Source organism: Stegostoma tigrinum, chromosome 11 (assembly GCF_030684315.1).
Source record: "Stegostoma tigrinum isolate sSteTig4 chromosome 11, sSteTig4.hap1, whole genome shotgun sequence".
Taxonomy (NCBI): domain Eukaryota; kingdom Metazoa; phylum Chordata; class Chondrichthyes; order Orectolobiformes; family Stegostomatidae; genus Stegostoma; species Stegostoma tigrinum.
Genome location: NC_081364.1, coordinates 15886148 through 15902496, shown reverse-complemented (window position 1 = coordinate 15902496; position 16349 = coordinate 15886148). Strand labels below are relative to the sequence as shown.

Genomic DNA, 16349 nt, shown 5'->3' with positions numbered 1-16349 from the left:
GTATTTTTACAAAACATCTTTGGATTTTCCATATCTCTTTCATTATCACACCAATGTCATTCATTCACAATGTCGGCTTGAGGGTAAAATATTCTCAGTTGCAACACACTTTAAAATTTGAGTATTCTGATTTTGACATAATAATTGATGGTAATCACAAAGTCGCACTGTATTTACTTTGTAATTTGTGAATGAGTGTTACACAGCAGTAATGCAATGTTAAAAGCATGTTAACTTGCAATATGCTATTTGATAATAACACTTGAATGCAGTAATTCATCACAATTTAAAGTTGTTTTCATGTCTCGGGTTTACAGTACGTGGTTCTTCCCAGTTACAAAATGAATTGCACACTGTTGAACATTTGGTATTTTAATTTTCTGAGTTGGAGAGATGCCACAAATTACAATTATGACCTAGTTCTCCTTTAATCAAACTTAATAACTTGAATTGAAATTGTATTGTAATGGTACTTCAACAAAAGGGCAATTATGCTCAGCAGTAATATTGACAATTATTTCAGTCTTTTACATAAATAATAGAATTTGCATGTATTGAACTCTAATAACACCGGATGTATATTGTATGGAATTTACCCACTGGCTCTCCAATGTCCTTGATTATGTTGTTGCTCAGTCACGTCTTCTAGAATTCCACATCTGAATCCTTCCAATCATGTTACTTCCCCTCTCACAATTTTTAGCTGCCTCTTATCAAAGTCACAACTGATATCCTGTATGATTGTGACAAAGGTAAGCTATCTCCCTTTGTCCTTCTTAAGCTTTCAGTAACCTCTGCCACTGTCAGGAGCAGGAACAGCAATCCCACACACTGGCTCTGCTCCTTAACCTGGTCCACAGTCCAGGGCTCTCCCCAGTCCCTGGCCCTCAATCCAAGCAAACAAGGCTGCCACAGACTCCAATCTAGGCCCCAATCCCATTCGTCACTGTTGGTCATACCATCTTCCACAAATGGCTCTGCACTGTTGTCCAGGTAGGTGGAGCCAGAACTGCCTGGTTCCATTCCTTCCAATCTAACCATGATCAGAGAATCAATTATTGTATGGTTTCTCTTCCCACTCTCACTCCTGGCTACCAAAAACTTATCCTTGTCCATCTCCTATTTCTCATCGACATGCCACCATTTGGAAACGTCAGAAATCAGAGCACGGTTCCCATTTGCATTTCGTCACTGCCTCTCTCAATCCTTGCGCTGTCTTGAAGCTCAACATCCTGTACTGGGCCAACAGAAATCTGAACCAAATGAAGATTAAGAATGAAAGATGTTGTGTTTGTTCCTAAAAACAACCTTTGTTTCCTAACAATGAATCCTTCCCTGTTCCTGAGGCTGAACAAGACTGTCCACAAACTCAGTGTCAAATTTGGTCCCAAATACAGCCTCCAATTACATATCAGCATCATCATCAAGACATCCTACTCCCATCTCTGGAACATCACTCAGTTGCATCTCTGCCTCAGTACATCTGCTGAGGAACCTTTTGAATGTCTTTGTCAATTTCAATTCACTCTTTCTCAATCTTCCACATTTCCCCCCCTAAGCATTCACTCACCCAAAACTCTGCTGCCTAATGTCCTAACTTGCACCAAGCTTTGATTACCCATCACCCCCATGACATTGACTACCAATTAATTAATAGCTCGGTTTTAAATTCTCAGTCTTGTTTCCAATCCTTTCTATGGTCATATACTGTCTATCTCTTGATATCCTTCTGTCCCATTACCCACTAAGATATGTGCACTTCTTCTAGCTCCTACTTTTAATCAGTCTTCCCCATTTGTTGTCATGCCTTCTACTGCACAGGTCTTAACCTATGGAAGTCCCTCCCTAAACTCCTTCACTCCTTCAAGCTGCTTCTTAGTACAAACATTCTTGATCAAATACCTGCTATAGCATGTGGTTCAGTCATAGAATCCCTACAATGTGGAAGCAGGCCATTCGGCCAATTGGTTCTACACTGACTGGCCGGAGAGCATTCCCCCAGGCCCAGTCCCCTATTTCATCCCTGTAACCCTGCACTTCCCATGGTTAATACATCTGCCTGCACACTACAGACAACTTAGCATGGCTAATTCACCTAACCTGCATATCTTTGGACTGTAGGAAGAGACTGGAGCATTTAGAGGAAACACATACAGACAGGGGGAGAATGTGTAAACTCCACAGAGAAAGTCACCCAAGGGTGGAATTTAACCCCGATCCCTGCACCATGAGTTGGCAGTGCTAACCAATGAGCCAAGATGCCCCCAAAATGTCAAATATTGTTTTACACTCCTCCTGTTTGAAGAGTGTATTTTCCTATATTAACATAGAACATAGAACATAGAACAGTACAGCACAGAACAGGCCCTTCAGCCCACAATATTGTGCCGACCATTGATCCTCATGTAAGCACCCTCAAATTTCTGTGACCATATACATGTCCAGCAGTCTCTTAAATGACCCCAATCACATTGCTTCCACAACTGCTGCTGGCAACGCATTCCATGCTCTCACAACTCTCTGCGTAAAGAACCTGCCTCTGACATCCCCTCTATACTTTCCACCAACCAGCTTAAAACTATGACCCCTCGTGCTAGCCATTTCTGCCCTGGGAAATAGTCTCTGGCTATCAACTCTATCTATGCCTCTCATTATCTTGTATACCTCAATTAGGTCCCCTCTCCTCCTCCTTTTCTCCAATGAAAAGAGACCGAGCTCAGTCAACCTCTCTTCATAAGATAAGCCCTCCAGTCCAGGCAGCATCCTGGTAAACCTCCTCTGAACCCTCTCCAAAGCATCCACATCTTTCCTATAATAGGGCGACCAGAACTGGACGCAGTATTCCAAGTGCGGTCTAACCAAAGTTTTATAGAGCTGCAACAAGATCTCACGACTCTTAAACTCAATCCCCCTGTTAATGAAAGCCAAAACACCATATGCTTTCTTAACAACCCTGTCCACTTGGGTGGCCATTTTAAGGGATCTGTGTATCTGCACACCAAGATCCCTCTGTTCCTCCACGCTGCCAAGAATCCTATCCTTAATCCCGTACTCAGCTTTCAAATTCAACCTTCCAAAATGCATCACCTCGCATTTATCCAGGTTGAACTCCATCTGCCACCTCTCAGCCCATCTCTGCATCCTGTCAATGTCCCGCTGCAGCCTACAACAGCCCTCTGCACTGTCAACGACACCTCCGACCTTTGTGTCGTCTGCAAACTTGCTGACCCATCCTTCAATTCCCTCGTCCAAGTCATTAATAAAAATTACAAACAGTAGAGGCCCAAGGACAGAGCCCTGTGGAACTCCACTCACCACTGACTTCCAGGCAGAATATTTTCCTTCTACTACCACTCGCTGTCTTCTGTTGGCCAGCCAATTCTGTATCCAAGCAGCTAAGTTCCCCTGTATCCCATTCCTCCTGACCTTCTGAATGAGCCTACCATGGGGAACCTTATCAAATGCCTTACTGAAGTCCATATACACCACATCCACAGCTCGACCCTCATCAACCTTTCTAGTCACATCCTCAAAAAACTCGATAAGGTTTGTAAGGCATGACCTACCCCTCACAAAGCCGTGTTGACTGTATTTGATCAAGCCATGCTCTTCCAGATGGTCATAAATCTTATCCCTCAGAATCCTTTCTAACACCTTGCAGACGACAGACGTGATATTGTGGAACATTTTCTAGAATCAAAATGTATAGACTTTGTTCAAATAAACATTCAGCTCTTTTGTATCCTTTCTAACCTTCAACTTGTCAGATCTGGTCTCGTAGCCTTTAGTCTTGTACACGAGGCACATTGGTCCACCAACTCTCCTTGGTGCTATACAGTCAGGCAGGTTGCTGTGGGCCTGATCAGATATGTAGGCCACACCAGGTAAGGATGGTGGATTTTATTCCCATAAGGACATTAGTAAATCAAATTGATTTTTGTTTTTAAGATAAAATATGATAGTTGGCACAGCCACTTTTACAAGGACTCCCTTAATATTCCAGATTTTATTAGGTGACCTTAAGTTTCACCAGTTACTACAGCAGTGTTTGAACTCATGTCTCTACTCAGTGTGAACTTGATAGGCCAAACAGCCTGAGATAGACAGTGTAAGACCATAGAAAGGGTTTGAAACAAGAATGAGGATTTAAAACTGAGCCATTAATTAACTGGTTGTTAACTAATTAGTCTGGGCCTCCAGCTTACTAGCATTATACCACTACACCGCCACCTTCGAATTGTACACATTGACAGGAGAAGATTGAACCAAAATATTGCAGATGCTAGAAATCTGAAATCCCATCTAGACTTCAACCATTAACTCTGTCTCTCTTCACGGATGCTTCCAGACCTGCTGAGTTTCTCCAGAACTTTCTGCTTTTATTTCAATAGGGGATGCTTTGATATTCTGTTTTTAAAAAATTATATAGATTTTTGTTGGTCTGTTATGAACAAATTTATTGTCTGGGTATGTGCATGAGATTTAGAAGTGTCATTACCTGAATGGGTTTCAAGTAAATTATCACCTAATTGATCCAAAAATATCTATTTGAATAACAACCTAATCAACATTTAATTTAACACTGACTGATTTTATTTTTCAGATGCTCCAGCTCTAAAGCCAAATCCCTCCTGTTCAAGTTTGTTCCAATCCTCCATTGGTTGCCCAAGTATCCCTACCAAGAATGGCTATTAGGCGACATCTGCTCTGGGCTCAGTGTTGGAATTGTGCAATTACCACAAAGTGAGCACTTTCTCTTTTACAAATGCCACAAAAAGGAAGTTGCAGTCCCAGTTGTTACCATACTGAGTTATAAAGAAAGGCTGAATAGGCTCAGACTTCTTTCAGCAGAGAAGAGGAGGTTGAGAGGCAACCCAGTAGAAATTTATAAAATCATGAAGTGTATAGATGGAGTTAATGGTAGCTGTCTTTACCCTAGGATAGTGGATTTCAAGTCAAGGGGACATATTTTTAAGGTGAGGAAAAAGAGATTTGAAAGACATGAGAGACAAATTTTTACATAGAAAGTGGAATGAAATTTCTGAGGAAGCGGTGGATGTGGACAAGTTGCAATGTTTAAAAGACACTTGGATAATTACATGAATAGGAAAGGTTTGGAGAGATATGAACCAGGAGCAGGCAGGTGGGACTAGTTTTGTTTGGAATTATGTTCACCACGGGCTGGTTGAACCAACGGGTCCGTTTTCATACTGAATGACTCGTTAACATGAGTACGTCTAACAATGTAATCAATTTTTTTAGGGCAATAACATAGGATGGAATGTCATTGCATTCTACCTACATCCAAAGAGTGTTGAACAGACAACATTGCTTTGGTCAGTTATTATACATCACAGCCCACATTCAGCTTCATTAAAATCCAGAGAGCTGAACATGGAGATGTGGTAGATAACCGGTGGGGCACTAACTATTACTGCTAAAAGAATGCTGCCTGTCATGTGGAGTCCATACGGAAAGAGGGGCAAATAAAATCAGTCCCTGCACCATGTAATACATCAAGGTTGATCCAAAAGGGTCATCATAAGCGTTAGGGTTAGGAAGGATTGGGATTATGGCATTTCTTCCACCTTGTTCTCCTATTCGTGAGAGGCTCCAAGATATCTGAACAGAAAGGAACACATTGCAAATATTAAGAATGCACAATAGTCAAACAATTCAGTTCATAAGTATGTAATATTTTCCAAACATCTTAATATACATTATGAAATAAATGAGATGGTGTATAAATATTTATTCAATGTTGTTTTGCAGGTATGGCATATGCCCTTCTGGCAGCTGTTCCCCCTGTCTATGGACTCTATACTTCCTTCTTCCCAGTGCTTATATACTTTATATTTGGAACATCCAGACATGTTTCAGTAGGTGAGCTTCGTCTTTTTAAAATACTCCATTTGTTGAATGCCTGATTCATTAGGGAAAGGGATGTACACCAGAACATTGTTCCTCAGCCTTTCCAACTGTTATTGTTCAAAAGCTGCATCTGTTTACAGATAACAAAGTGTGGAGCTGGATGAACACAGCAGGCCAAGCAGCATCTCAGTAGCAAAAAAGCAAAAGTTTCGGACCTAGACCCTTCATCAGGGACCTGTACAAGAAGGACGGGTTGCATCTGAACTGGAAGGGGACCAATGTCCTGGGTGGAAGGTTTGCTTGAGTAGTTCGAGAGGGTTTAAACTAGTATGGCAGGGGGGTGGGAACCCGAGCTGTATACCGGAGGTGAGAGTTGATGTAGGTGAGGCAGTAGCAAGAGGTAGACCAGCTAGTGGGAAGGATTTTCCTGGGAAGGAGCCAAGGGATCGGTTAAAGTGTGTTTGCTTTAATGCAAGGAGTATCAGGAATAAAAGTGATAAACTTAGAGCATGGATCAGTACCTGGTGCTATGATGTTGTGGCCATATCAGAGACATGGGTTTCTCAGGGGCAGGAATGGTTGCTGCATGTTCCAGGGTTTAGAACATTTAAAAAGAATAGGGAGGGGGAGAAAGAGGAGGGGGTGTAGCACTACTAATCAGAGAGGGTATCACAGCTACAGAAGCTTCCTTTGTCGAGGAAGATCTGCCTACTGAGTCAGTATGGGTGGAAATTAGGAACAGCAAGGGAGTAGTCACCTCGTTAGGGGTTTACTACAGGCCCCCCAATAGCAGCAGGGAGATTGAAGAAAGCATAGGTCGGCTGATTTTGGAAAAGTGTGGACGTAGTAGGGTTGTTGTAATGGGTGACTTTAACTTTCCTAATATTGATTGGAACCTCCTTCGAGCAGAAGATCTGAATAGAGCTGTTTTTGTAAGGTGTGTTCAGGAGAGTTTCCGAACTCAGTACGTTGACAGGCCGACGAGGGGAGAGGCCATTCTAGACTTGGTGCTGGGAAACGAGCCGGGGCATGTATCAGATCTTGTGGGAGAGCATTTTGGTGATAGTGACCATAACTGCCTCACATTCTACATAGCTATGGAGAAGGAGAGGATTAGGCAAAATGGGAGGATATTTAATTGGGGAAGAGGAAACTTTGATGCGATTAGGCATGAGTTAGGAAGCATGGACTGGGAGCAATTGTTCCATGGTAAGGGCACTATAGACATGTGGAGACTGCTTAAGGAACAGTTGTTGCGAGTGATGAATAAATATGTCTCTCTGAGACAGGCAAGAAGGGGTAAGATAAAGGAACCTTGGATGACGAAAGCGGTGGAGCTTCTCGTCAAAAGGAAGAAGGTAGCTTACATAAGGTGGAGGAAGCTAGGGTCAAGCTCAGCTTTAGAGGATTACAGGCAGGGGAGGAAGGAGCTCGAAAATGGTCTGAGGAGAGCCAGGAGGGGGCATGAGAAAGGCTTGGCAGAACGGATTAGGGAGAACACAAAGGCATTTTACACTTACGTGAGGAATAAGAGAATAGTCAAAGAAAGAGTAGGTCCGATCAGGGATAGCATAGGGAACTTGTGTGTGGAGTCTGAGGAGGTAGGGGAAGCCCTAAATGAGTTTTTTGCTTCTGTCTTTACGAAAGAAACGAACTTTGTAGAGAATGAAACCTTTGAAGAGCAGGTGTGCATGCTGGAATGGATAGAGATAGAAGAAGCTGATGTGCTGAAAATTTTGTCAAACATTAAGATTGACAAGTCGCCAGGCCCAGACCAGATTTGTCCTAAGCTGCTTTGCGAAATGAGGAATGCAATTGCTTCGCCACTTGCGAAGATCTTTGGATCCTCGCTCTCCGCTGGAGTCATACCTGACGACTGGAGAGAGGCAAATGTAATTCCTCTCTTCAAGAAAGGAAATAGGGAAATCCCCGGCAATTACATACCAGTAAGTCTCATGCCTGTCGTCTGCAAGGTGTTAGAAAGGATTCTGGGGAATAGGATTTATGACCATCTGGAAGAACATGGCTTGATTAAATGCAGTCAACACGGCTTTGTGAGGGGTAGGTCATGCCTCACAAAACTTATCGAGTTCTTTGAGGATGTGACTAGAAAAGTTGATGAGGGTCGAGCTGTGGATGTGGTGTATATGGACTTCAGCAATGCATTTGATAAGGTTCCCCATGGTAGGCTCATTCAGAAGGTCAGGAGGAATGGAATACAGGGGAACTTAGCTGTCTGGATACAGAATTGGCTGGCCAACAGAAGACAGCGAGTGGTAGTAGAAGGAAAATATCCTGCCTGGAAGTCAGTGGTTAGTGGTGTTCCACAGGGCTCTGTCGTTGGGCCTCTATTGTTTGTAATTTTTATTAATGACTTGGATGAGGGGATTGAAGGATGGGTCAGCAAGATTGCAGATGACACGAAGGTTGGAGGTGTCGTTGACAGTATAGAGGGCTGTTGTAGGCTGCAGCGGGACATTGACAAGGTGCAGAGATGGGTTGAGAGGTGTCAGATGGAGTTCAACCTGGATAAATGCGAGATGATGCAGTTTGGAAGGTCAAATTTGAAAGCTGAGTACAGGATTAAGGATAGGATTCTTGACAGTGTGGAGGAACAGAGGGATCTTGGTGTGCAGATACATAGATCCCTTAAAATGGCCACCCAAGTGGACAGGGTTGTTAAGAAAGCATATGGTGTTTTGGCTTTCATTAGCAGGGGGATTGAGTTTAAGAGTCGTGAGATCTTGTTGCAGCTCTATAAAACTTTGGTTAGACCGCACTTGGAATACTGCGTCCAGTTCTGGTCGCCCTATTATAGGAAAGATGTGGATGCTTTGGAGAGGGTTCAGAGGAGGTTTACCAGGATGCTGCCTGGACTGGAGGGCTTATCTTATGAAGAGAGGTTGACTGAGCTCAGACTTTTTTCATTGGAGAAAAGGAGGAGGAGAGGGGACCTAATTGAGGTATACAAGATAATGAGAGGCATAGATAGAGTTGATAGCCAGAGACTATTTCCCAGGGCAGAAATGGCTAACACGAGGGGTCATAGTTTTAAGCTGGTTGGAGGAAAGTATAGAGGGGATGTCAGAGGCGGGTTCTTTACACAGAGAGTTGTGAGAGCATGGAATGCATTGCCAGCAGCAGTTGTGGAAGCAATGTGATTGGGGACATTTAAGAGACTGCTGGACATGCATATGGTCACAGAAATTTGAGGGTGCATACATGAGGATCAATGGTCGGCACAACATCATGGGCTGAAGGGCCTGTTCTGTGCTGTACTGTTCTATGTTCTATGTTCTATCAGAGAGGGGGATGGGAAGGGGGTTCTGGAATAAATAGGGAGAGAGGGGGAGGTGGACCAAAGATGGAGAGAAAAGAAGATAGGTGGAGAGGAGAGTATAGGTGGGGAGGTAGGGAGGGGATAGGTCAGTCCAGGGAAGACGGACAGGTCAAGGAGTTGGGATGAGGTTAGGAGATAGGAAATGGAGGTGCGGCTTTAGGTGGGAGGAAGGGATGGGTGAGAGGAAGAACAGGTTAGGGAGGCGGAGACAGGCTGGGCTGGTTTTGGGATGCAGTGGGGGGAAGGGGACGAGCTGGGCTGGTTTTGGGATGCAGTGGGGGAAGGGGAGATTTTGAGGCTTGTGAAGTTCACATTGATACCATTGGGCTGCAGGGTTCCCAAGCGGAATATGAGTTGCTGTTCCTGCAACCTTCGGGTGGCATCATTATGGCACTGCAGGAGGCCCATGATGGACATGTCGTCTAAGGAATGGGAGGGGGAGTTAAAATGGATCGCGACTGGGAGGTGCAGTTGTTTATTGCGAACCGAGCGGAGGTGTTCTGCAAAGCGGTCCCCAAGCCTCCGCTTGGTTTCCCCAATGTAGAGGAAGCCACACCGGGTACAGTGGAAACAGTATACCACATTGGCAGATGTGCAGGTGAACATCTGCTTAATATGGAAAGTCATCTTGGGGCCTGGGATGGGGGTGAGGGAGGAGGTATGGGGGCAAGTGTAGCACTTCCCAGTTGCAGGGGAAGGTGCCAGGTGTGGTGGGTTTGGAGGGGAGTGTGGAGCGGACAAGGGAGTCGCGGAGAGAGTGGTCTCTCCGGAAGGCAGACGAGGGTGGGGATGGAAAAATGTCTTTGGTGGTGGGGTTCGGTTTGTAGATGGCGGAAGTGTCGGAGGATGATGCGTTGTATCTGGAGGTTGGTGGGGTGGTATGTGAGAACGAGGGGGATCCTCTTGGGGTGGTTGTGGCGGGGGCGGGGTGTGAGGGATGTGTCGCGGGAAATGCGGGAGACGCGGTCAAGGGCGTTCTCGACCACTGCGGGGGAAAGTTGCGGTCCTTGAAGAACGTGGACATCTGGGATGTGCGGGAATGGAATGCCTCATCCTGGGAACTGATGCGGCGGAGGCGGAGGAATTGGGAATAGGAGATGGAATTTTTGCAGGAAGGTGGGTGGGAGGAGGTGTATTCCAGGTAGGTGTGGGAGTCAGTGGGCTTGAAATGGACATCAGTTTCTAGCTGGTTACCTGAAATGGAGACTGAGAGGTCCAGGAAGGTGAGGGATGTGCTGGAGATGGTCCAGGTGAACTTGAGGTTGGGGTGGAAGGTGTTGGTGAAGTAGATGAACAGTTATCTCTCATCTGTTTACAGAGTTCCTTTTTCTGTTTCCTACATGTTGGCTAACATTTCTAACCTGATCAATCACATGCAGCTATTAAAATCTAGAAGCAATCATTCAGTAGTATTTTTCACCCTTATTCATTAACAGGATGAGGCTGTCATTGGCAAGGCAGCATTTATTGCCTGTCCCTGGCTGCCCAGGGAGCAGTTAAGTGTCAAACACATTGCTATGCATCTGGAGTCACATGTTGGCTGGACCAGATAAGGATGGCAGTTTCCTTCCCTAAAGGACATTAATGAAGCAGATGGGTTTTTCCCAACAATCAACAATGGTTTCATGAGCGTCATCAGATTCTTAATTCCAGATATTTTTATTGAATTCAAATTCCCACCATCTGTTGTGGCAGGATTTGAGCCCTGGGTCCCCAGAATGTTATTTGGGTCTCTGGATTAATAGTCCGGTGATAATACCACTAGGCCACTAAGTAGTCAAGAAGAAGCTACTGTTCTCAATAATGTGTAAGAGGCCCAGTTTAATGATAACTTTTTCATTATGTTTTACACATTTTACATTTCCACTCCAGGCCACCTGTTATCTCTTGTTTGCCATGGTTTTCTCTAATATTTACCTCACATTACTTGCTCTAAGGAGCCACTCGAGCTACATAGCTACTCAAGTTGATCCATGACCCATTCGCTGTTAGCTCGTAGTTCAAACAGACAGTGCACAAACTCCCCATGCAACTTTATCTTTAGATTCTCTATGGAGAAGCGTACTTGAACGCTCCTGGATTACCTTCATACCATCTCAACTGGGCATCATTCATATTAACTACTTCTAAAATTGCTTTGCACAGTGCAACTGTTATTTCACTGCATGCAGAGTGCTGCTTTCTAAAATATATATTTTTGGGGGGGTATTACAGTGATATTGTAGTAACGTCACAAGGCTAGTAATCCTGAAGCTGGCTAATGCTCTGGGGATGAGGGTTCCAATCCCTTTTCACCAACTTATGGAATTTAAATTCATCTGATCATAAAATGTGTAAAATGATAAGGCTAGTCTTGGTTTTGGCAACTATGAAATTCTCAACAATTGTTGTAAAAACCCATCTGGTTCATTTTTGACCTTTAGAAAAGGTTCATCCTTACCCTGTCTGGCCTGCATGTGACTCCAGGCCCACAGCAATGTGTTTGACTCTTAGGAAGTCTAAGGAAGCACCTCAGATTAAGTACAATCAGGGACAGGGCAACAAATTGTTAGTGAGACCATATTCCAAGAAGGAATGAAGAAATTCAACCTCATGTAAACACTTGCTAAGAATCATTATGTGCAGGATGACTCTTTCCTGTGAAGGGCAGTGCTCTGTTACACTGTGTCAGTGAATCAACATCAATGTGATACTCATAGTAATTTTGATCATCAAAAGTAAAAGGAAATTCATAATCTATGATCTAATTCAGAATGTTTTATGTAAAACAATGTTTATAGTTTGTCGCCTATGTACAATTTTGCTTTGATGCAGGTTCCTTTGCAGTACTAAGTGTTATGCTGGGCACCATAACTGAGAGGATAGCCCCAGATGAGGATTTTGTGATCAGTTCTCAGAACAATACAAATGGAACGGTGGATATTGACATTGAGGCACGCGATTTAATGAGGGTGAAAGCAGCAACGATGGTTACATTCTTGTGTGGCATCTTTCAGGTGAGTTAATTTTTTGCTACAAGAAAGAGGGAACTTAGCATTCATATGGAGGAAGAGAGGAGAGAAACAGCAGAATGTCAAAATAATTCTGTCTAATGAAAATTGTGCTTGCATGCAGATAAGAAATTACAGTCTAGTATTACCAAGGGAAAGGCTTGAGGCAATAAATTTCAATTCTATTGTGATCTCCAGCTCACCCCTTTATCCCAAATACTGTCTGTCATTATTTATCCAACTCCTCTCCTTCTTCATTACTCATTATACACCCAGCTTCATCCATCATCAATTTGCTTTTTAACAGATCACTTGTTTTCTGCTCTCACATTGCACTTTTTGCAATGAGAAGCTACAGTCGTCGTGATTTGTAGATCTCAGGCATATCTCACACCCAGAATAATACAGGGTCAATCATTCTTTGTTGCTAAGACCCTTCTACCTGTTAAATGGGAGAGGGGTTAACCCTGATTCTTAGCATATTGAGTTCTTTCCTGTAATGCAAAAAAGGAATAGCTTACAGTGGAAGGGACTGATGGAATGCATAATACATGGGGCCATTATAGGTGGGGTCCAGTACAGGTGGAATGCAGTATAGGCAGAGTTCACTACAGGCAATGTGTACTAACAGGTAGGGTACGTAATAGACAATGGGGATGGTGTTACCTACTGCTTTGATCCACTGCCAAAATTTTAAAATAAGTTGTATCTGTTTCATAATAGATTTAATCTAATCCATAACATGGCTTTCAATAAGATAGTGTTTTGCTGAATCCTTGCTCTCCCAAAATTGCCTGTGCTCACAAAGAATATGCAATATAGCTAAGTGTGACAATAAATGCCAATTAATGAAAACTTTGTTATCTCTGTGCCTCCAGTATAGATCAGCAGTACAGACGCACCCAACTCTCTCTCAGATTAACTGGGGGAAAGTGCAAAATAGAGCATCGCTGGGGCAGCAGCATTGTCATTGCATCAATAGTCATTTTTGATTCTTCAATCTACTTAGATCATGTTAGGATTGATACGGTTTGGATTTGTTGTTACATACCTGTCCGATCCTCTCGTTCGAGGTTACACAACTGGTGCAGCAGTCCATGTGTTGGTGTCACAACTGAAGTATGTGTTTAGCATTGCAATTCCAAGAAAGAATGGACCACTCTCATTAATCTATGTAAGTAAGAGGTGGCTTTATGCAGTGTGAAATACAAATGTGTGACCTCTGATTGCTAGATTCTAAACTACTGTTTCAAATCACCGCCATGTGTTACTTCTACTGCAATCTCCAAAACTAAGCCAACAACAATCACATTGTTAGTGATACCATATTCCAAGAAGGAATAAAGAAATTCAACCTCATGTACTGTTGCGGCGTCCCAAAGCACTTCACGGAGATCAACTAAATAAAATTTGCCATTGAGCCAAAAACAATGACCAATTATTACTGGGAACAAACAGGAAACACAAATTCTTGGTAAGATAAATAGGTTTTAAGTAGCAATTTAGAGGGGAAGGGATTTAAAGAGGAAATTACAGAGTTTCAGACCTAGATGACTAAAGGCGGTCTCGTAGAACAAAATAAGCAAAAGACGTAAAAGAGGCAAGAACAACAGGAATAAGAGATAACAAGGTGTAGAGCTGGATGAACACAGCAGACCAAGCAGCATCAGAGGAGCAGGAAAGCTGACGTTTCGGGCCTAGATCCTTCATCAGAAATCAGCTTTTCTGATGAAGGGTCTCAGTCCAAAACATCAGCTTTTGTGCTCCTAAGATGCTGCTTGGCCTGCTGTGTTCATCCAGTCCTACACTTTGTTATCTTGGATTCTCCAGCATCTGCAGTTCCTTTTATCTCTGAAGAAGTACAGGAATTCTGTTTTAAGAGCATTGTCAATTGGAGGAGGTTATAAAGATAGAGAAGGGCAAGCTATTGATGGAGTTTGGACATAAAGAAGAGAATTTTCAATTTGCTGCTTTGTTGGTTCACAAACACAAGAGTGAATTGGACTTTGCATGAGTTAGGCAACAAATCAAACAACTGAAAGAAGTAAGAACCAATATACTGTACAATGTACACTGATGTATTGCTCACTTCACTAAAATGCGTAATTTGATTGAAAGAATTAATGAATTAGCTTTTTTTCACATAATCAAATGAGTACAGTGAAAAGTTTACAGTCACTGCATTGCATTGTATAAAGGTGCCTAGGTACAGATACTTAAGATCAAATTCTTAGAAAACAAAAAGAAATTAGAAAAGTGAAGAAAGTTCTGAGAAAGGGTCACCAGACCCAAAACTTTAACTCTGATTTTTTTCTTCACAGATGCTGCCAGAACAGCTGAGCTTTTCCAGCAACTTCTGTTTTTGTTCCTGATTCACAGCATCCGCAGTTCTTTTGGTTTTTATTGCAAAATTAGTAATCCAACATTGTAAGTCGTAGGAATAAATTAGAAAAATAAAGAAGTTAAATGTGCAGAATGTCAGTTTTTCTGATCCAGTTCATGCTGGCACCCAGCCTCAAGGTAAACTTCCACCACCTCAGTGTTGCCTGCACTGAACCCACCAGCGTAGGAATTACCACACAGCAGTGCCATCTCTTCCCCTCTGGACCCATTTGCTGATGCCCCCAAAACCAGGACACCCCAAATCTGCCGTCAGGCTGCCTCTGGATCACAAGTCCTGCTTGCAGACGTCACCTTGCTTGCCCTGCCATCTTGAACAGTCTCTTTGCAAGAGCGCCGCCATCCCCAATCACCGGGGGAGCTTTGCTGCCGCTGATCCCAAACACCGGGAGGATGCATTGGCCGCTGCTGCCGTAGGGCCCCCAGTTGGTGGGAGGGTGGGATCTCGCTGCCATCAGCCTCCTACCACCAGGAGAAGCCACGTCTGCCACTCCACACGTGGCATGCTCTTGCTGCCATGCCAGTGCTGCCAACCAAAAAAGAAGAAAAGAAGAAAAACCAAAAGGAAAGGAAAATAAAGTGAAAGAAAACAGCAGAAGCAAAAGTAAAAATTTTAAAGTACCCAACACAGCCTGTTCAATGCATACAGCTTCTGTTTTGGTCAACCTGTGCATGACAAAATATGAAGAAAGAAGTATCACTCAAACCAATCAAATTCTGGGAAATATTGTTGATTTTATCTTTCATTGGCGGCATAATTTGGATGGTAATGATAGTCAGTTCTAGTTATTTTAATCATCCTGTCCCAACACACCTGGCAGATTGTGGCACTTCAACTCAGACGTTCTGACCTGAGGCAGGGATGCTAGCCTTGTGCCACAAGATGCTCATCGAGCACTTGTTTTATACCCATCTAACTCACTTTTACAAAATCAGTGGGATACTTAACAAGCTAATTAATTCATAAAGGCACATTTCTAGCATCAAACAAGATTAAAATTAGTCATATTTGTTTGACTGAGCACTTTACCTAACGTATAAAGTAAGGAGGCATGGGATCGGGGGAATTGTGGCAGATTGGATTCAGCATTGCCTAACTCTGAGAAGGCAAAGGGACAGAAAATATTCAACATGGTGCTCAGTTACAAGTGGTGCACCACAAGCATCTGTTCTGTGTCCTCTTCTATTTGTGACTTTTGTAAATGGATGTGAGAGTGGAAGGGTGGGTTAGTAAGTTCGCGGACAATAAGAAGGAGGGTCGAGTTGTGGATAGTGCAGAGGGCTGTTCTAGGTTACAAAGGGAAATTGACAGGATGCAGAGCTGGGCTGAGAAGTGGCAGATGGACTTGAAAAGTGTAAGGTGATTCACTTTGGAAAGACAAACTTGAAAGCTGAATACAGAGTTAACAGAAAGGTTCTTAGCAGTGTGGGGGTGCAGCGGGATCTTGGGGCTCATGTCCACAGTTCCCTGAAAGCTGCCACCCAGGTGGATAGAGTTGTTAAGAAGGCATATGGTGTGATAGCTTTCATTAATAGAGGGATTGAGTTCAAGAGCCGTGAAGTTACGCTCCAGCTATACAAAAGCCTGGTTCAGCCACATCTGGAGTATTGTGTCCAGTTCTGATCGCCTCATTACAGGAAAGATGTGGAAGCATTGGAAAAGGTGCAGAGGAGATTTACCAGGATGTTACCTGGAATGGAGGGAAGGTCTTACGAGGAAAGGTTGAGGGAGCTCGGGCTTTTCTCTT

The 16349-nt window shown here is 43.4% G+C and overlaps 1 protein-coding gene across 6 annotated transcripts in view; it reads left to right on the top strand.

Annotated features, from left to right (window-relative positions):
• LOC125460485 (solute carrier family 26 member 6) overlaps window positions 1-16349 on the top strand; it is a 174490-nt gene that overhangs the window by 104364 nt on the left and 53777 nt on the right. For 5 of the 6 annotated variants that reach the window (XM_059649778.1, XM_059649776.1, XM_059649780.1 and 2 more), the window contains 4 exons: window positions 4604-4743; window positions 5773-5883; window positions 12026-12207; window positions 13211-13375. In XM_059649778.1, the coding sequence (XP_059505761.1) occupies window positions 4604-4743; window positions 5773-5883; window positions 12026-12207; window positions 13211-13375 (598 nt within the window). The remainder of the gene's footprint in view (window positions 1-4603; window positions 4744-5772; window positions 5884-12025; window positions 12208-13210; window positions 13376-16349) is intronic. The other variant, XM_059649781.1, reaches the window with a different exon arrangement.